At 33.8% G+C, this 23,128-nt stretch overlaps 1 protein-coding gene across 1 annotated transcript in view; it reads right to left on the minus strand.

Annotated features, from left to right (window-relative positions):
* LOC149572331 (light-inducible protein CPRF2-like) overlaps positions 1 to 4,672 on the minus strand; it is a 109,438-nt gene extending 104,766 nt beyond the window's left edge. The window contains exon 1 of the mRNA XM_089813532.1: positions 4,081 to 4,672. Coding sequence (XP_089669658.1) covers positions 4,081 to 4,635 — 555 coding nt within the window. The 5' untranslated portion in view covers positions 4,636 to 4,672. The remainder of the gene's footprint in view (positions 1 to 4,080) is intronic.
* Between the last annotated feature and the right edge of the window lie 18,456 nt (positions 4,673 to 23,128).

Here is a 23,128-nt window from a genome sequence, read left to right on the forward strand (position 1 = left end):
AATGTTTTGAGTTCCACAACCCTAAAAAAGAGAGTAAATGGCTTATGTTGGCTTCTAACACTCACTTGTGGTGTGAAAAAAGGTTATTTTGTCTTGAGCAAGAGAAACTAGGTGGTTGAGCAGGAGTTTGTCGTGCAAGGGGGAGTTGGAAGATTGGTTTGTGAGCTATATTGAAGTGTGTGAGCCTCATTCCTACACCTTTGCAAGCTTACAATGGCAGGAAGAGGTAAGTTCTTTTTCTATTTTGCTTTTGTTTGGTTTAAACTTTTTATTTTTTTCAATTATCTTTCATTGCCAATAAGATCTAGCCATTGTTTTCCCTAAAATCTTATTCTCAATATGTATACAATTTTATTGCTATAGGAAAAAAGAACTTCAATAGGATCTACCTCTTCCTTAGTAGGTAATGTCAATACCCCTCAAAGAATAGAACCCCAATCTGATTCTCCTCTATGGAAGTATGTGGATATTGTACATCCTCTTCCAAGAGTAGGTGGTTTCCATTGGAAATGTTGAGGTTGTGATGTAGAAAGAAACAGTTCATAGTATCGTGTGGTGGGACATTTGTGTGGATACCCTGAAAGAGGAGTGAACAAATGTCCTAGAAAAAAAAATGCACCTGATCCAAATTCATTAGTAGTAAAATATATTGAAGGGCATGAGCAAGCAGAAGAGAGTGATGAACTTAGGCGAAATGTCACTGAAGGCAATAAAAATAAAAAAAGAGCAAAGGGAATGAAATCCACCCTAGATGTTGTGATAGATATCACCCCTTCTATACTACCTCAGCTGCCCCTAGTTCTCAAAATGAAGCACCCATTCGACACAAAAGAAATGGACCACTTGAAACTGCATTTCAAAATTAGAGTAAAGAAATGGCCGACACTGATGTGGCAAGAGACTTGTATGCAAATGGGTTGTCTTTTAATCTTGTCCCCTATCCATATTTCAAGAAGATGTTGAGAAGTGCTAATGCAACACCTATAGGGTATTCGAGTCCCAATTTTGAGAGAGTACAAACCACCTTGTTGGATCAAGAGGTCAAATTGATTGATAAGCAATTGAGGCCCATCAAGGATTCATGGATTGAGATAGAGGTAACAATTGTTTCAAACGGGTGGAAAGATGCTAGAAATCGACCCTTGTTATATGTTTTGGCAATGTCCCCTAAAAGGGAAATGTTTTTGAAAGTAGTGGATTGTGAGGGGCAAGTAAAAGATGGGCAATCTGATGCTAATATTCTCATCTCTGTCATTGAAGAAGTGGGTGCTAGAAACATTGTCCACGTTATAACGGACAATGCAAAGAATTGCAGAGTTGTTGGTTGTTGGTTGAAGAGAGATACCAACATATTTTTTGGACACCTTGTGCAATTCATTCGCTCAATCATATGCTACAAAAGATTCAAAAAAGTATTAAGTGGATCAAGGAGGTTTATGCAAAAACTAAGGACATCCAAAAGTTCATCACAAACCACCACATTACTCAAGGGATATTCAAAATGTTCTCACGTTTGGAGTTGTTGAAAGTAAGTAAATTTGAAGTCAAGTTAGTTATTTAATAATTTAGTCTCTTACAATTTCTAATTTTTTGATTATGTATTTTGTATTCTTTTTTGAAGTATGTATCTAAAAGTTGTATTTGTTTTTCTCTATTTTATGTTAGAGGTTGCTGAGACACATTTTGCATCAAATGTAATTGTCTTGAGATGACTTACGGAAGTGAACGAGGCACTTTCCAATATGGTAATCAGCAACAATTGGGTTATATGGAGAAAAAGCAATAGGTGAGAGGGCACCCAAAACAAAGCTTAGGATACTGGATGACTTATCGTGGGAACATATGGAATATCTCATTAAGCTCACCAAGCCCATTATGGTTATGCTTAGGTACACATGCATGGATAGGCCTTGCCTTGGAGACCTCTATAATGGCATAGACTCAATGCTTGAGAAGATCAAACAAACTGTAATGAAAAAGAGCAAGATCTACAAGAGACCTTCTTCAAACAATTGCAAGCAATTGTTTGTAGAAAGATGAAACAAAATGGTCACTCTTCTACATTTGCTTACCTATTCATTGACGCCCAAATACTATAGCACCCAATTACTGATCTATAAGGAAGGCTACCACCCTATAGAGATTTAGAAGTGTTTGATGGTTACAAGGCAGCATTTCAAAGACTCTTTCCTGATTATGATATGCAAGATTTAAATACGAATGAGTTCACACAATTTGTGAATGCAAGAGGTCTAAGTAATGATGACCTTCATCATCGATTTAGGAAGGATGCTCATAGTTGGTGGTACCTCCATGGCCAAAGATTTCAAATGTTGCAACCCCTTGCAATCAAAGTGATATCACAAGTGAGCTAAATTTTTAAAAAATTACTATTAGTTCACTTTGTCATCATAAATTTCTAGAAATTCTAAGATTCAAGATACATAATTTAAATTTTATTTTAATTGTTGTTTACAAGGTCATGTCTTCATAGGTTGCTAGTTCATTTGCTTTAGAAAGAAATTGGAGCACATATTCTTTCATCCACTCAGTGAAGCACAATAAGTTGCAATCAAAAAGATTGGAGAACTTGGTATTTGTGCATTACAACTTGCTTCTCCTCTCGCACAAGACTAGAGAATACAAAGAAGGGGAGACAAAGAGGTGGGATGTAGATGCAGAGTTGGCAAACTTGATGCTTTTGCTTCTCGGCTTACAATTGAAGATTTTGATGCCCATACTATTATTGTTGTTGTTGATCCCATTGGCCTTAGCTCTCTTGTTGAGTCAACTAATGCGAAAGAACTAGGAAGAGAAGAAGAAGAAGATGAAGATGATGATGATGATGATGATGATGATTAATACATTAGTCGAAACTTGAACTCGAAACAATGATACTTGAACTTGTTGTTATGATTCATGGATCATGATTTAATTTTAATGTTTTTAATCTTTGATGTTGAATTTGAAATATATGATGTATGATCTTGATTCATGACGCTATGATTACAGGTTTAAAGTTTATGCCTAAAGTGTTTTTATTGTTTAAATAATTAAATCATATGATTTTATGATAGTATGTAACATTCTAATATAAACTTATGCTTATAGGCTTCATAAATATTTATATATATATATTTTTTATATTTTTTACATTTTTGTACGAACAAACCCAAAACCCTTTCCAAAATTTGCAATACCACTGAACCGGTTCTTCGAACCCATATTTCGAATCGAACTCAAACCGGCAACTAAATCTTCTCATTTGTTCAATCTCTAACACCTTAGTTTCTTGAATAGTTGTTTTTAAAAAAAGCTTCTACTTGTTACATGGACCTGCAATTTATCCAAAGTGAGATTTACTTTTTACTAAAATTTAAGTACAAATTTTCTCATTTGTTGAATCTATAATGCCTAGATGGCTTGTGACTCCAGTAGAATGCATTTGATATGACCAACTCTTCTCCAAGATACTTAAAAATATAGAAGCGGATGGTGAATTTTGGTAACAAAAAGAGTGACTGAGGGAGAGTGCTTCTGGATTTAATTTTTATAGGGTACAGGATGTTAGAAATTTGATCAGCGCTCCCATCGAGATTCGTGACAAGGGCTTAACCACCTCTTGTGTACTATAAGTTGAGTGGTTGTATCAGGGATTGACAGATCAATATTTTGGTGCAACGGCAACCCCACTCTAACAAGTGGTATCAGAACTTGGTCACAGGTTCAAATCCTCAGAGACCCTCTGATAATGCTGAGGGGGAGATTGTTAGAAATTTGATCAGCGCTCCCCTCAGTCCCCTCAAGATTTGTGACACAAATTTAACCGCCTCCGTACTATAAGTTGAGTGGTTGTATCCGGCATTGACAGATCTGTCTTTTGATCCAACGGTAACCCCACTCTAAAACAGGATTATTGTGGAAATTTACAGTGCAAATTTTGAGTATGACAAAAAACACACAAACATTCGCTTCATGAAACATTCATTTACAATAATTTAGTCCACTAAAATTGAACAAAAAAATTTAAACCATATGCTCCATTAAACCAATTAAAAACTAAAAAATGGCAAAACTTACCCGAGTTAAGGCTACTGCTGCACAGGCCAGGTTAAGCTTCTGCTTGAGCTCATGTGTATCAACAGGACGAGCTCCGCCTTTCCCTAAATCCTCCCCAAGTCCAGTAAACAGAGGACAGAGCGCACCTGACACCTTATCCGCATCGCCGCCCGTCCCAGCCAAAGCTACGCAATCTTCACCCGCAGGTCTCTTCTTCCCTCTGCCACCGTCATCATTCTCTCCACCACTTGAAGCCTCCTCGTCCTCCTCTTCCTCAGTCCCAGACACCGGCGCGGGCTTCTTCGTTCCCCCAACGTTAGACTCGTGATGCTTCAAAAACTCCTGAAAAGCCCATTCCGAAGCGCTCCGCTGCATTCTGCTGCGCCCTACCCCAAATTTAGCTCTGCTCTCTCCAAATCCAGGTGAATTAACTTCAAATTGAGCTCCACTCTCTCCAAATCCAGGGGAATTAACTTCAAATTTAGAGGAGCTGCTATTCTCCGGCGCTGCAACTGTGATAGAATTGTTGTTAGGGCACCAAGAGAATGAATTTTCTACGGGGAAGGGATGCTCCATTGTTTTCTTTTTAGTTTGAGGGGCTTTGGGCGCTGTACAAAGAGGGAATTGGGAACAGGGGAGAAATAAAGAAGCTCCACTATGCCCCTCACTTGCTCTTTATGAGTCAGCACGATCGGATCTCATGGGGTTTCTGCAATGGCGTATGTACACGTGGCACGTCTCAGTGCGCTGCAATAGCGACAACCTGCGCCCTTTCTACAGACAAGATTCTCGGCTCCGCTTCAGCTGCCTGTTTTTATCTTGGGACATCTTAATTCTGTGAATCAGCCCCCGCCGCCGAAACTAAGCTGACTGTTTTTCCCTCCATGTGACCGGCCCTCTGGACGGTGCTGCAGACTGTTGGTGTGAATCTTTTCAAGCTTTTTGTTTTTTCTCTTTTGCACGTGGTTGATTGAAGGCGGCCTGTTTTATTATTAATTTATTTATCCGCAAATATATATATATATATTAAATAGAGGAACGTGCTAATCAATCCACTTTGGCCCAATGTTTTCAAGGAAGCTTCCAAATTTAGGCTTGCACCTATAAACGTAGTCCGACATGAATCTTAATCTTCAAGTATAAAATAAACTTAAAAAGGGTTGGCTAGATTGTTCAAAAGATTGAGCACTAACTTCAAAGATATTTAATTTGTTGGGCTTTGTAATTAATTGAAATGAATGTGTGGAAATTACATTAATTAATTATATTCAGTTTTAGATCTAGCGAAGGCTATTTATGGTAGATGCATAGATGTTATCAATGAATTTGTTTATAGGTCTCTTTTTAGAATATCAATGATACAGGGTTATTATTATTATTATTATTATGCTGCGGTATATTTTATAATTAAATAATCATTGATCACAATTGTGGGTGTATTGGAAGTACCAATAAAATAAAAATGAGGACTATTTACAAAATAGGAAAAAAATTCTTCTTTAAATAAATCAGTAGTTAAGTTGTGTACAAAGATACTTAAATAAAATCATGGAAACTATATGTATTGTTTAGAAGCTTGGAGTGCGAAGTTACCTTGCTGGTAATTGCTTTGACAAATCCTCCCTTATCTAGAATTAATACATTTAATACATAGAAAATACAACAACATAAAATAGATAAAACAATTTCTTGTGATTTATTAGTTGGCACGAGTAATTTTTACTTATTGTTGTTTCACTTTCATATTGACTTCACCTTCTTTAATTCCCATCTATCATATTCAACAAAAGACCCACAACAAAGTACATTTTATACAAATACATATCTTTTACAATTTCTACATCAAAGTGTTTTAGTGCATGAAACAACTTGGTTAACTATACCTTATGAAATGAGATAATCAACTTATTTATTCACTATTTAAAAATAATAATATTTGAAATTACTAGTTTCACAATTTTCTAAAAACACAACATCATAATAGAGAGAAATATTTACATTTAAAATGTTTTTTTTTTTAACTCCCACACTAACAATAAAAACCAAGATATCCAAAATGTATCTTATAAATAAAAATAATAATAGTTAAATTTTCTTTTTAATAAATTGACATTAATTAATTAAACATATAATTTACATGATTGATAAATTAAAAAGTAAGCAATCTTCTTACGACTTTACTTAAAATCCATTAACACAAAAGGTCAAAAACATTTGACCTGTAAAATGTGATTCCATTATTAATAAATAAAATAAATAATAATTTCATGTTTAACGAAAAGAGTAGAAGTCCCTACCTATTGTGAGAAAGGTAAGGAAAAAGATATCAAAATATTATAAAAGACAAAAGATTATTATAATGCAAATTGAAGATATTGCATTTACTTTTTAGAATTTTAATACTTTTACCTTAGAACAAAAAAAATAAGGAGTATAAATTTCTATTTGAACTAAATTAAAAAAATTAATTATTAAGGATTGCTTGCTTGCTCAGAGTGAAACATGCGCAGAGTAATTACAATTGGAGTATAGTACATGATTGTTTTGTTAAAGCATAGTAATTGAATAGGAAAGTGAAACAGAGCCATTTGCAAATATATCAATGCATTGGTGCATAAGTTAATTAACAATTTTAGAGAAACATTAAAGTCATTTACAAATATTTGGTGCAAACTATAATAACAATTTTATAAAATGTATATGGGAGGATTCAGAAGGGACAAACTTCCGACTTCGTGGGACAACGTCTGCTTGGTGATTATGAAATACCTTACGCTTGAAGGCAGGTTTGGAGTTTACTACTACTATCACTTTCCACTGCTCAGTCATTTTAGAAAAAGGGATTTCATTTCTATTATGTTTTTTCTCTTACATTCCCTGGAGGATATGGTTAATGATGTTAGGGAAAAAAGGAGTAAGGGTCTAAATTTTACCATTATCCACCAAGGCCTAATTTTTAGGCTCTATCAATTCCACCTCACCCTTTGTCCCCCTAGGGTTATAGTGGTTGATAACCAATGCCAAAACCAAAAATTCTCCCCCGAGTACCAACACAGTTACCAAAATCTACACCCTGCGCCCCTCCCCCAGTGGAGATGTTAAGGAAAAGAAAAAAGCAAAGTTGGCTATAGAAAAAAAAGGTTGTAAAAAAATTAAGGTTGAAAAACCTGTAGAGGTGGAAATTAAGGGGTCAAAAGAGGAGGGAGGGGGTAAAGGTAGGAGAAGGTCGAGAAGGTTGGCTAAATCCCAAGCTAGGTACAAGCAAAAGTCCAAAAGATATAGGTTAGAAGAGGAGGAAGAGGAGAGTTTTGAGAGCAAGGAAAGGGAGCTAGAGGAGGAAAATCTCTCTGACTCTAAGAGAGATAATGAGGAAGGGAAAAAAGAGAAAAGTGAAAACTCAACGAATAATTCCTAGGCGTCTGCTGGTAATACACTAGTGTCGGTTGGAAAAGACATTACCATTGAGACTCATGTATCGACCAGTTTCACCCTTCAGCCCATTACTTTTTGTGAAGACAATACCAAAGTGGACACTTTCCCCATCACAATTTCTTCCCTGGTTAAAAAAAATGTAATGTTTTTACTAACTCTCAAGTTTTGCAAGATGAAAATCAATTGACAAAGACTAATGAGGGACCTAGAAAGGTTGATAAGGATGGAAACGAAAAAGAGAAGGAACGAAATGAAAATATTGCACCGCTAGAAAAAAGGGTCAAAACCTTGGAGGAGGGATTTCATGCTTTCTCTAAATTTGCACTGAAGGTCACTCATGCAGCGGCTACCACCCTCTAGTTGCTGGCACAGAAGAAGGATGATTCGGGGATGGACATGGAAGATAATAAGCTCCTCTACAAGTTTCTTGCTGATGATTGGGCCCAGGTCCTTTTGGCCGGGAAAGGAAAAGAAAAAAATTGACTATTTTTAAGGGATTTAAGGATCCTAGTTTTTTGTTTGTTTTCTATTGCAACATAGTTGTTGGTTCATAGCTATTACTAAGACTTGGGTTGGCTTATTTGAGCCAATAGTTTTTTATTCGAAACTTTATAGTTTGTTTAGTGCTGTAGTTTTTTGCTACTGTGTTTGGTTATACGATCCTAAACGTTAGTTGGTTAGATTATTTTAGACTTCTGTTTATTTTGCTTCCTTATTGGTGGTGCTTTTTGGTTGATATTGTCTGTGGTTGGGTTGCACCTTGCTATTTTTGTAGGTGTTTGTTGGTAGTGTGTTGGTTACCAGCTTTTTTGTAAGGGCCAACCCCCTTGTTTTGGTTGCTTTTTATTTCAATAACAATTTTATAAAATGAATAATTTATTTTATTTTTAGGACTTTTAATGATTTTCATAGAAAATATTATAATAAAATTTAATTTATTTGTAGGACTTTTAATGATTTTGATAGAAAGCATTTTAATATCTATATTTGATTTTAAAATTCTATTCGAAAATAAAATGTATAAACATTTCATTTTTAAAAAAAAAATTAAAGTGATTAATATGTAAATGAAATAAAAATAATTCTTTAATTTTACAACTAAAATTATATTTATTAGTTATTCAAATTGTATAGATTTAGTTTAGACATTTTTTAAAAAGTGCTAATAATATATTTGGAAAGTTTTAACTTAAATTTATTATTTTTATTATTATAAAATTATTATAATAATAACAATTTTATATAAATTGTATAATTAGAAATAGAATTTTAAAATTGAGGTGCTATAAACAATATAGTAATATTTTTAATTTAGCTCATATAAAGTAAAACATATGAATCAATGTCAAATTATTTTTAATTTATGTATCTTAAAGACCCTGTAAATGGTAAAAAGTCCGAACAATTATCTATTTTCTCTAAATGTAAGACATTAAAATGATTGATCATAGGTAAGAGTGACACTCAAATTCTAGTATTATTTATTGGATACACATTTTGATAAATGTAAAAGTGCTTCGTCAACATCCACAATGTTTGTGGAATAGTTAGTGGAACCTCCTTCAGCCGACTTGTGTTATTAAAAAATATCTTAAGTGGAAATCTGAACATCTAATTGGTAATTGTTAGGGTTTCAAAATTACAAGAACCTTTTTTTATAAACTCCACATTTTAGTGGTGTGATTTTAGTACCGAAGGTTTTCCTGCTAGTGACATAAAGTTTCTATTGGTGGTGGAAAATTTACAGGATGTAAAGCCAGCAGAGGACACAAAAAAATCAAGACGATCAGGAGGAAGTTGAGAAGAAGAGTGATGGTTAGAGGTTCTTGAACCTACTATATCGGTAGACGCATCTTTTAATTAAATGTTGGCTTCTTCTAATTCTCATGAGGAAGACGACAATCAAGAACAACCTTTCATAGGGTGTCCAGAGGCCACTGCTTATGTAGGCTTTGGTGGAGCGACCCAATGGGTTCCGTGAGTAGGACAAGACAACACTTGCACAAATTTGCACAAGGCCTATGTCTCCCTATTGATTTTCTCTCACTTCCATTTATGAAACAAGTTACCAACAATATAAATTATGTTAGTTTTGAATTGTGCCTTTTATTTAAACAGATTGTTGGATGAGCAATATCCATTACTAATTGAGGTGCTTGTTGGTGCAAATTAAAGAGTTGGAGTTGAAAGTTATGACTATTGCAGAGAAGGAAATGGACAACAACCAGCCATATTTTGTGCACTAGTTTCCCACAAGGCTTGCGTATTAATTGCTTCCATTTTGTAACAATCTACACTATATTTGGGCATCTGTATGGCTACCAATCTTCATACAGTTATCAGTCTTTATACTACAGCCAATCTTCTAGTCTACATTCTAGAGAAGGAGCAGAAAGTTGGACAATGGAAATTATTATCATGTTGTCGCCAAAAGAAAGTTTTAGAGATTGGAAGGAGAATGGAAAATTCTAGAGAGAGAAGTGGAAGTAGAAATTTGTAGAGTCATCTGTGTATTTCTTTTTCTTAAATAAAAAAAATTAAACCACAAGAAAATTGGTCATAGAAAATGAAAAAAAAAAGTTTAAAATTTTAATTTTAAAAATAAAGCTTTATCAACTTTAGAATCTTTCTTTAGTTTATATTCAACAAATTAATAGAGTTGTGCTACGGGGAACATTAGTTCTGCAGGGACTAATAAACTGGGGGAATAAAAAACAAAAGGATGCAATGAATTATTAAATGGACAAGGATTTTAAATTAAAGACTCGACAACAAATAAAATACTCGATCCTAATTGTAGAGAAGAATACTCAAAATAGACAAAGAGGGACAAAGGGAAGGATCCAAGACTTTTAGATCACTATGAACATGAAACATCAAATACATAATCAACAAAATAGCATAGTAATAAAACTTTATTGACGATATATTTATGTATTGTTGGACAAGAGCTCATCCTTATGTCTTAGTTCTTTATCAACCAAAAAAAATTTGAGGGCTCAATCACATGCATTGATCTTCAGATACTTGAAAATCATTGGTGCAACAATGGTAGTAAGTCAATAACAAACCTCCATATCCAAGATTGTTCATCATATTATATAAAGAGTATTCTAAGTAGATCCATATTAAAATCTTCAACTTTGACATGGACTATATTTCATCTGCAAATGGGTGTAAGCACATTGGGTAGAAGAGGACAAGTTGATATCAACAATGAAAAAAAAATGTTCAATATTGTGTGCATTCATTAGAAAGAGCGATCACATTTAGGTTCAACAACACCATCTATATATATAATCACTACTATAATCAAATATTACACATGTCATGATAGGTTTTATAGAAGGAAGACACATAAACATAAGTCTTAATGAATCTCTAATTTTATTACCATAAACAATAGTAACTACAACTACCTACTAATAAAGAGAAGTCAAGGCCAACCAGAGACACCATCACTCTCAGCAATATCATTCCTTTATATTGTTAGTTATTGTATCTTATATAATAGAGGACTAGTGTACGTAGAATAGTCTTAATGTATTTAGGCATATACAATTGAGCATATCCATGGTAGAAAGTGACATTGAATTTTAAAATTGCCTTAATCATATGGAAATAAATAGATTCCGAGACTAGAGAAAGCAATTGTTGATGGGTGGAATAACTTATAGTGTTTTCCTTTCAACTATTTGAAAAGTAAACAAGCTTGAAGAAGGAATTTGATCTCTATGTAAGGCCCCTTTCCCTAGTACCTTATTATAAATCTTAAATAAGGTTAGATCTAGGAGGAATAAAGGAGATAAGATGTTGTGTGTTGTCTCTTGTGAATGTGTAATGCCCACCCGTAGTTTGCTTTTATGTTCTATTTGTCAAATTCTCTTAGGCTGATTTTATGCATTGATTAGTTTTAGAGATACTAGATTTGCAACATTATGATATTATCTCATGTCTTGGATTACAAATATATTTGTTATAATTGCTTAGTTGATTTCATTTCACATGATGTTAATGATGCCTTGATGATTCCTGATTAGTAAATGTGATTTCTTTCATAAAAAATGTTAACGTGATGTCTTTAATGATGACTATGTTTGTATTGATCGAGATGCATTATTATACCTGAGCATCTAATGTTGACTTGTGATTTTTATGATACTTACCCCATACTTGCATGTGTAGGGTGCGCGTGTTTATTTTATCTTTCTATCTGATATGTTTGATGTGGTTAAGGGAGGGAGTCATAGTTACCTGCAAGTTCGGATCTACACAATGTACCACTCCCCACCATTCACTGTTTAGTTTAGATATATTATATACATGTACATGCTCATCTTTTATGTAGGATACAGGTATCAGGCATCAACTTCCCTGAATTGCCAGAATGAGCGTGCCTAATTACAAATACTCAAATGGTGAGAATGGGAAGATAATGATTAGGTCCAATCCCAGCCATAGCCTAAAATACTTGTCCTGCAAGGAGGACTCGTAACAGACTGTCTACCCTTTTTAAAACCTGTGAGTCTTTTGTGTGTATGTTGTTTTATGAGTCTTTGATGAATTTTCTATTAATTAAGTATAATTAAAAGATTAAATCAATGATTTAATTTAATGGAAAATTATTATGAAATTTTAATATTTAATTATATTTAATTAATTGAAAACTTAATTAAATAAAAAGAATTGAATTCGGAGATAAAAGTTATAAGAATAAATTTAGAACGTGATAATATTTATTTAATTTAATAATAATATATTTAGAGTTCATTTTTAAATTAATGCTAAATATTATTGTTATTTAAGTTCATGAATATTTATTGAATTAAATTTTCAAAAATATATAAAAAAGAGAAATATATTAAATTATAAAAAAAGTTTTAAGTTTGCATGAATGTGTGCATGAGATTTAAAATAGAAGAAATTAATCAAAATGAGAAAACATGTGAACTTAATTAAGATATTTCAATTGCATAAAGTGTGCATGGGATTAAATTTAATAAATTAATTGAAACGCGAAGTCAAGTGGAAAACTAAATAAAGTAATTTAATAATTTATTGAGCATGCATAGAAAAGATTAAGAAAGATAAATAAAAAGTTAATTTAGAGTTTGAGTCTGTGAGCAAGGAGTCCTCTTAGGTGAACACACAATTAGTGCCCTAATTTGAGGAGAGAACTCCTTATCACAAATTGAGGGTTCGGTTTCGAAAAAGAGGAATTTTTGGAGAGCGAAGTTTGGAGAAGGAAGAAATTTTTAGAAAGGAGGAGGTTCTAAGAGGAGGAATTTTCTCTACAGATTTCAGGGGCATAGCGATTAGCATTAGTGTCCAGGTAGACACTTGTGATTTTCGTATGTAATAATACGTTATTTCTTTCCTATCTTCATCGTGTCTATATAATGGATGCTTGGATAATTTTTGTGACGAAATTTATCATATGTTGTCTCTCTAGTGTGTGTGTTAAATCTTCTATGCATGGGAAATTTTAAATGTTCAATATATTATTTATTTTCATAGATCTTGAATTTGGAAAAAAGAACGAGATAGGGTTGTGTGATTAAATTAAAGATCTTATTCAAAGTTCGAACGCTCTTAATCGATCAATAAAATCTTTCTTTCAATAGATTTAAAATTGAGAATTAAATAGGGAAAGGGTTTTGCTTTGAAATAAATAAATATATATATATACATATATATTCAAAATAATATTATTGTGGAGTTTGTTTGAAAAGAATATCATAAATTTAAATAAAATAAAAATAAATAAATAAATAAAATAAAAATTATAACTAAAAATATATATGGGGAGGGGCGGGTTTTACCCACCCCCTACCCCCTTGTCTTCCATGTATGGCGGTTTAGCAACTACCGCAGTAGTGACTGCTACAACAACAGCCTACTACAGCAGAGCTGCCGCAGGATTAAAAGGCCACGACCAGTTTTAAAAGCCGACGAGCTTTAAAAGCTTTTAATGTATGTATTTTTTTTTAATTATATTTTAATTATAATTTAATTTTAAATAAATTTTAATTGTATTAAATTTTTTAATTATTAAATTTAAATTATATACAACTTTAATTATTAAATCTTAAAATTATATTATTATTATTATTAATTTTTATTAATAACTAAATAAATTATTAATGAATGAAATATGGTTAAATAAAATTATTAATTAACTTAATTAAATTTGATTTAATTAAGAATTATTAATAACAAGAGTTATTTGAAGTTGCAGACTTATTTATTGTTGATAATGACCATTAATATTGATAAAATTGTAATGAATCGATTTACAATCAGTAAAGTGTTACTTTTATAACTTAAATAAATAATTGATTGTCCTCAAATTATTCTTTTGGAAAATGATTTTTATAATGAGAATATATATATATATATATTGAAGTTGAATAAATGAATGGATTGTTAGGTGGGATAAACTGAGAATCTTATACACTTAAAACGTTCATTGAAATGCAAATTGAAACTTTACTTTTGACTCTATTGTGTATTCTCAAATCAAACCCAACTATGAACTATATTGTTTGTTTGTAGTGTCTATGCTTTTGGATTTTGGAGTGATTAGATGTTGACCAGTTTAGGTTGTACACCAGAGGTTTTGTGAGATTTATTTTATACCATTTATGTGGCTAGATGTCATGATATGTCTTGTGATTCAAATTGAAATTTTATTTATGAGGTTTACTTTGTGGAGCATTTATGTGTACTTGGTTGGAATACTAGCTTATCTTCAGGTTGCCTATTAAGGAATTGTGTTTGATCATTATGGGTGTTGTGGTATGAGACACAATTGTGTTTTATGTTCTTAGGAGAGGTTGTCTAGGTACATGTCTTTGGGAGTGGCTTGCAGTAGGGGTCTGAGACCCAAAGTGGTCAGTGCTAGGGTAACCTATTGTAAGTTATGTAATAAGTGATAATCTAGTAACTAATATTTTGGGAGGGAAAACACACTAAAAAGATAAGTTAGAGATATTTGATCCACCCATGCCTTGAGTGCTTGTATAGACTAAGGATGGGAATGGGATAACAGTATAACTAGTTGCCTCGTCTTCTTGAGAGGGGTTTCTAGTTTCACATGTGTTACGTTGAGGGTTTGGGGTTTAGAGTAACCAATCCAGGGTAACTCAACACTTGAGGGTCTGGGGTCCATTGAGAGACCAGTCTAGGGTAACTTAAGTAGTTTGACCATGTGATGACACTCCCTAGTATGTAGCCTTAGTCTCCTCTATAGATTTTGTGTACCTCTGGCGGTGTACTTATTGCTGATATGTTTATTATGTTTATTTACTTTCATTGATGATGATTGGTGATTCATGGATGATATACTTTTGTTGTGTGGTTCTTGACTTGAGGGAATATCTTTAGTTGACTTTATCTTATGATCTTGGTATTCAATCTATACTTGGTTCATGTATGATGTTTGGTTATGTGGTGTTGGTATTGAATTGAGTGTTCTTTCTTTTGGATTATCTTATCTTCTTTAGTAGTATGTGTTACCTTTGAGGTAGTGATGGCTATTAGGAATTCCATGCCTAGGAATGTTTTATGTTTGATTAGCCGTATGTGGATGGTTTATTATCTTCCCTGCATGGTGGGAGTGGAAGCCTGATTAGGTAACCACGCGGTCGGGAGGTAGTGTCTTCTTACCATTTGGGTTTTCCCTCACTTTGCTAGCTGTTGGATGTTCATTGCAGATGATGTACCTTTATCATTCTTATTTCTTATCTCAGAGACTTCTTTTCAATTGATGTATATATGTTATCATGTATTCTAATGTATTGTATCTATTCTCACATACCCTACAACATGTGCAGTGGATGTTATTCATTGGATGTACTTCATTGTATTAGTTATACTTATGCTTTGCTTATGCGATTATGTATCTATTATTTCTTTATGATCATGTGGCATTGTACTTAAGACTTAAACTAATTTATTTAAACTTCTTAAATGTGACTCAATGTAAAGGAACCCTTGAGGAATTGAAACTGTATCTGTAATTGCTAGTGTGTATTTGATGAATATGATTATGTTGCTTCCACATTAATGTTATCTTGATGTTGTTCAAACCTTTTAAAAAATATATATAGTTCAATAAACATTTTAACATGTTAGGTTTATTTCTCTTGGGTTCTTGGGCGAGGCGTTACATATGGTATCAGAGCCTGAGTTTCAACATTGGGAACTCTGGGCATAATGTGTGCCATCACTTGAGCAATTAGTAAACTTTCAACTTATTTAAACAAAAAACTTACATTGACATCAAACTTGAAAACCAAACTATTGAACAACAAACTCTGAAACAATACAAATTCTGAACATGGAACTAGAAAACTTGTAAAACTTTTTGGATTATTGCTTTATGTCGATAAGTTATAACCCTGTGGTTGTGATGGATTCTTAGATGTCATTGTTGTGTTTGGGTGTTGTAGGAGAGATGACTTCTGGTTCTAGATCCATTGCTAGGGGTCGTAGCTCAGGACGTGGTAGAAGTCATGGGAGAGTTAGTCATCATATCCTTTCCTTGTGTTGGAAATGATTGAATAAGAATGATGTAACTGGCAAAGAATGTTTTCAATCATTGTTTTTTCATTGATGTCAAACTTGCTACTTACAGGAATGACAATTGTTTTAGTGATCCAAATACTATCAATTGGTCGATTGACAAGGAGGTGGCAATCAATAAGATGCAACTAGAGTACCTAGAGAAAGGTTGAAGTTATGATGTTTTAATGAAGTGCAAGGATCAGCTAAGCCATTGATGAAATAGTGTATTGTTGACATATTCTAAGACACATATAATAGACACATTAAAGCATATCAAAGATGCAAGGGTTTAGCTATGTTATTTGTGATAGCCTAACTAAGTTCATAAGAGAATGTCGAGCAAGCCTAGTTAGTGCCGAACATATTCTTAGTTGAAGCCGAGCAGAAAACAAGTGCCGAGTAAATATCAAGTGCCGAGCAGAAAACAAGTGCAGAGTAAATATCAAGTGCCGAGCAAGAAATAGGTGCCGAGTAAAGATTAGATGCCGAGCAAGAAACAGGTGCCGAGTAAAGATATAGATGCCGAGCAAGAAACAAGTGTCGAGTAAAGATATAGATGCCGAGCAAGAAACAAGTGCCAAGTAAAGATATAGATGCCGAGTAAGAAACAAGTGCCAAGTAACACAGAACAAGCCGAGTATCAGTAAACCAATAATGCGAAGTTGTTGCATTATTTTGAAATCGAATATTCGCTAGATTTGAGCCGACAAGGTTGTTACCTAGAAATTTGTAAACCAGATAGAAGATAAGAGTGATGAGCTGGTGGCACAAAACACCATGTAAAATGGTTTTTAGCAAATACAACTGGATGCTAGACAAGGTTTCTAGATGAAGAAGAAATATAGGGTAGATACGTTGTATCCTACCTAATCCATTGAAACCCTAAAATTGGAGAGGGAGAATTGAGCGGGAAAGATATTTCAGATTTCTATTTAAGAAGTCATAAGGTCATGAAGCAGAAGTGTGGTGGTAGTGAGAAAGTATGAAAGCATGAGCTGCTGAAGAAAAGTGCTAAGGAGAAAGAGAGCAAAGAATACTCTGTTTCGCTGGATGACCATAGATATGATTGCATTGGTATGATGAGTAAAGAAGACTCAAGGAAACAAAGCTTGAGAGGAAGACAAGCTAACAAAACTGAAGTGATTAAAAGTCAAGCAAAATATTGAAATGAAGTGTGATCTGTAATCTGCAAGTTATGTTGTAAGTTGTATCAGATCAAAGCCATTGTTGTTACTTTCTATCAATTGTAACAGTTAAGATAAATCCTATGGACTTAGGTTGGTTTAATAGCCATATTGTAAATCCTTTAACAGGGTGACATTCCAAGTGAATATTCTGAAGTCCTTTAACCAGGCCTATTCCTAACAGTTTGGTGAAATCCTCTAACAAGGTCGCATTTAACAATGTGTTGTAGCCTTTAACAAGACAGGCTTCTCACAGGGCAGACCATCAGGAGTGGTTAAAAATCTATTGCACAGTTATTTTGTGGGTATCATCCCCACCCCAGTTTTACCTTCTTATTCCTGGAGGGTTTCTGGGTTATCAAATTCTTAGTGTTATGGTGTGATGCATGTCTACTTTTCTTAGTTGTTTCAATATTTAAATTGCATGCATGATAAGTTCAGTTATGCACCATTAAGGATTTGTAGAGAAAAGGGAAAAATTGTTATTATGGCATTTGAACCTTGAATAACTGATTCACCTACCCCTCTCAGTTATTCTAAAGAATTATAACAATTGGTATCAGAGCATCGTCTGCTGATTTAGTTTAAAATGACTAGAAGCAGAAAAGATCAAAATGCCTAAGAGAGAAGCTCCCAAGCTCAACAAAGGCAACTTTGTTGCTTGGCAAAGCTTGATGAAGCTACATCTTGGATCCATAGGAGATTATGCCCGAAATTCAATTGATATTGAACATGTTGATCCAACTGGTGCCCCTATTGCAGAAGATTTAAAAAACAAACAGGAACACAATCAAACAATGCTAGAAATTGCTTCTGCACTCAACTACGCTGAATTTGATGATATCAAAGGATGTGACACTGCATTCAAGATGTGGAAAGCCCTGTCTGACATTTATGGAGGAGATCAGAATGTCCAAAGAGCAAAAAGAGAAAGTCTTAGAGGAAAGTTCGATGATGTGAAAATGGAAGAAGGTGAGAATGTTGTTCAGTATGCTACTATAATAAAGGAAGTGATAAGTGCAATAAGATGCTTGAATGACCAATTAGATGATGATATTGTTAATAGTAAGTTTTTAAGAACCTTGCTCCCTATCTATGCTATTAGAGTATTAGCTATACAAGAGCTAAGATGTGTGCCAGGAAACAATCTAAGTTTTGAAGGCATAGTAGGTAGACTCACTGCATTTGAGTTATCTAACTTTGACAACTACAGACCTGAGAATGTTGAATCTGCTTTCAAAGTCAAGCTATCATTAAAAGATGCTGATAAGGTGAAATCAAAGAAAGAAAGAAGAAAGATGAAATATGTATCCAGTGATAGTAGCACTGATGAGGAAGATGTGAAACAATTGAAAGTACTACTAGCTAGAAGATTTCACAAAGGCAAAGGAAGATTCAAAGGTAAGATGCCTATCATTTGTTTTAATTACAATGAAGTAGGACATATTGCTGCAAGGTGTACATAGAAAAAGGAATACAAGGAAGGCAACACGTAAAAAAATATAAGAGAAGATGACAAGAGAGATTACAAAGACAAAGGCAAGAAGTGCTATATTGCTGAAGAGGATTCTGATGACAATGATGATGAAGTTGTTTATGTGGCCATGAAGGACCAATTTGATGAAGAAGAGCCAACAACATTGGTAACATGCATGATCAAAGGAAAAGGTTCCATTAAGCTTACAGAAAAAATTTCATGTGATAATGCATACTATGTTGAAGGACTAAACTACAATTTGCTAAGTGTCTCACAGTTAGGAAATGTAGGTTGCAAAGTAGAATTTGGAAATAAAACTGCAAAAATCTATGATACTAATGGTAGACTGATAGGAAAAGGAGATCAAACAAGAAGTAATATGTTTTATCTTGATCTGGAAAATATCTCTTGTCTCGTTGCAAAATTTGATGATGTATGGTTATGGCATAGAAGGCTATGTCATGTCAACTTCGATAATCTAGTCAATATCAGTAAAATGAAGAAAGTCAGAGGTTTACCCAAACTGAGAAGCCTGACAATATCATGTGCAAACAATGTCGACTAGGAAAGATGACCAAGTCAAGTTTTAAAAGTAAAAACTATACATTTAAAGAAGTACTTGAGTTAGTCCATACTCACTTATGTGGTCCAATGGAAGTACAAAGCTATAAAGGAGACAAATATATAATGTTGTTTGTTGATGATTATTCTAGGATGATGACTATTATGTTTTTAAAGCAAAAATCTGATGCTTTTCAAATGTTTAAGTTGTATGTGGCTAGAGTTGAAAAGGAAACAAGAAAAAGTTTGAAATGCCTGAGATCAGACAGAGGTGGTGAATTTACATCAAATGAATTCGAGATATTCTGCAATGACAAAGGAATCAAGAGACAAACATCAGCCCCAAGAACTCCCCCACAAAATGGAATTGCTGAAAGAAGAAATAGATCTGTGATTGACTGTGCCAGAACATTAATGATGGAAAAGACTGTTGCTCTAAAAATATTGGAGAGAAGCTATAAGTGTGGCTGTTCATACACTAAACCGAGTACAAGTCAAGAAAGGTACAAATGCAACACCTTTTGAATTATGGTATGGTCACTCACCCAATGTAAAGCATTTCAAAGTATTTGGCTGCAAATGTTTTATCCTTAAAGATGCTAGAAATGGAAAATTTGATGCAAAAAGTGATGAAGGCATATTCCTTGGTTACTCCACTAGAAGTAAAGCGTACAAGTGTTTAAATACTAACACTAACAAAATTGTGGAAAGTGCAAATGTAAACTTCGATGAGCATACAAATGTCCAAGTTGAAAAACCAAAGAAAATTGATGACTACAAAACCTTTGTGTATTCTTATGAAGGAATGCCCATTGACAAAGATACCATTCAACAACAAGTTTCAGTTTCAACCGACTCACAATTAGTGAGTGCCGAGTTGCATTCAGAAGCCGAGTTGCAGAATGAAGAAAATGCTCATTCTGACTCTGAAGTCAGTACACATGATAGAAATGTAGAGCTACCTGACAATGAAGTGCACAGTGATCTTGAATCTGAAAGATCAAATATGGCAACAAGGACAAAACCAAGATTGTCCAAATATGTGAAGAGGCATCACCTTGCTGAACAGATAATTGGTGACAAAGATGCAAGACCAATGACAAGGAATAGACTAAGAAATGAAACATGCCTACTAAGCAAAATTGAACCTAAGACAATGTATGATGCATTACAAGATGGTGACTGGTATAAAGCTACAGAAGAAGAAATTGATCAAATAAAGAAGAACAAAACTTGGAGTTTAGTTCCCAGACCAGTTGAAAAAAATGTGATTGGTACCAAACGGGTATTCAAAAACAAGCTAGATGAGAATGGAGAAATTACCAGAAACAAAGCCAGACTAGTATGTAAAGGTTATGCTCAAGAAGAAGGATTAGACTATGGGGAAACATTTGCCCCTGTTGCAAGAATGGAAGGAGTAAGAACTTTATTTGCATATGCTGCATATAAAGGTTTTAAAGTCTATTAGATGGATGTAAAGTCTGCTTTTCTGAATGGTATATTGGAAGAGGAAGTCTACATTGAACAACCAGATGGTTTTGTTGATGAAAACAACAAAGATATGGTTTGTAAACTACATAAAGCACTCTATGGTCTGAAACAAGCACCTAGAGCATGGTATGAAAGACTTCACAAGTATCTAGTGCAAATTGGTTTTGAAAGAACTGATGACAACAACAACATGTACATCAAATCAGAAGAAGGTAAGGACATTATTGTATCTGAATTCTTTGTAGATGACATAGTGTTTGGAGGAAAGGAAGTGCTTTGCAAAAGTTATTCTGACAAAATGAAACATGAATTTGAAATGTCTATGTTTGGAGAAATCAAATTCTTTGTTGGTTTACAAGTACATCAGCTAAAACATGGTATATTTATGACACAATCAAAGTACATCAAAGAAATACTTAAAACATTTGGATTAGAAGATTCCAAACCTGTCAACACACCAATGGCAACAAGACATAAGCTATCCAAAAATGATGTATCAGCTGAAGTTAATCAAAAAATGTACAGATCCATGATTGGAAAACTACAATATGTTGTACATAGCAGACGACACATAGCATTAGTAGTTGGAATAGTGGCTAGATTCTCTACTAATCCCAAAGAGAACCATCTCAAAGTAGTAAAAAGAATAATGAGATATCTTAAAGGAACTGATGACTTTGGTCTATATTATAAAAAGAATGAAAATTTTGAGCTTAATGCATACACAGATGCAGATTGGGGAGGTAACATTGATGATAGAAAAAGCACAAGTGGAGGAGCACTATTTTTAGGAAAAAGATTAGTTACTTGGACCAGCAAGAAGCAAACATGCACATCTCAGTCCACTGCAGAATCAAAATATGTGGCAGCACCAGTCAATTGCACAAACATTGTGTGGCTCACACATTTATTGAAAGGAATGAAAGAAGAGATAACCAAACTTGTGATATTGTATTGTGATAACACAAGTGCTATAAACATATCCAAGAATCCAGTAATGCATGCATAAACCAAGCATATTGCAATCAAATATCACTATGTCAGAGAACTGGTAGAAGACAAACAAGTGAAGATGGAGTATATTCACACAAAGGAACAAATTGTAGATATCTTCACCAAACCATTGCCCAAGGATGCTTATGAATATCTAAGAGGCAAGTTAGGGGTAATGCCCCTAACTCAAATAGTTTAAAGCAACAAAGACGCTGCCCTGCATCAACAAGAGTAGATCATTGAAATGTTAGAAGAGTGATGCAGAGGATGACAGAAGAAACAAGAAACTCCAAATCAGTCACAAGCATCGTGACAGAGGGAGAAAATATGAGATGCAAAGTCTATATTTCACATGTTAAAGATGCTACATCTTTGGCATTTATGTCAAAGAGGGAGATATGAAGAAACTGATCAAAATAAACAAAATAAGAAAGAGATACTCATAAGGGAGATATATATGAAAGAGGGAGACTTATGAGAAACTGAAAGGTAAAGATATATGATCAGTAGTAAAACTACAACAAAAGAGAGAAATAGAAAGTGGCAGAAAAACGTATGTAATTTTGATAAGTTGATCAAATGATCAGTTTGGTTTGCCATCAATGCCAAAGAGGGAGATTTTTGGAAATGATTGAATAAGAATGATGGAACTGGCAAAGAATGTTTTCAATCATTGTTTTGTCATTGATGTCAAACTTGCTACTTGCAGGAATGACAATTGTTTTAGTGATCCAAATACTATCAATTGGTTGATTGACAAGGAGGCGACAATCAATAAGATGTAAATAGTACCTAGAGAAAGGTTGAAGTTATGATGTTTTAATGAAGTGCAAGGATCAACTAAGCCATTGATGAAATAGTGTATTGTTGACATATTCTAAGACACATATAATAGACACATTAAAGCATATCAAAGATGCAAGGGTTTAGCTATGTTATTTGTGACAGCCTAACTAAGTTCATAAGAGAATGTTGAGCAAGCCTAGTTAGTGCCGAACAGATTCTTAGTTGAAGCCGAGCAGAAAATAAGTGCCGAGTAAATATCAAGTGTCGAGTAAATATCAAGTGTCGAGCAAGAAACAGGTGCCGAGTAAAGATATAGATGCCGAGCAAGAAATAGGTGCCGAGTGAAGATATAGATGCCGAGCAAGAAACAAGTGCCGAGTAACACAGAACAAGCCAAGTATCAGTAAAGCAATAATGTCGAGTTGCTGCATTATTTTGAAATCGAAGATTCGCTAGATTTGAGCCGACAAGGTTGTTACCTAGAAATTTGTAAACCAGATAGAAGATAAGAGTGATGAGCTGGTGGCACAAAACACCATGTAAAACAATTTTTAGCGAATACAACTGGATGCTAGAC

Source organism: Cupressus sempervirens, chromosome 2, assembly GCF_028749045.1.
Source record: "Cupressus sempervirens isolate cs-2001-9-10 chromosome 2, ASM2874904v1, whole genome shotgun sequence".
Taxonomy (NCBI): Eukaryota; Viridiplantae; Streptophyta; class Pinopsida; order Cupressales; family Cupressaceae; genus Cupressus; species Cupressus sempervirens.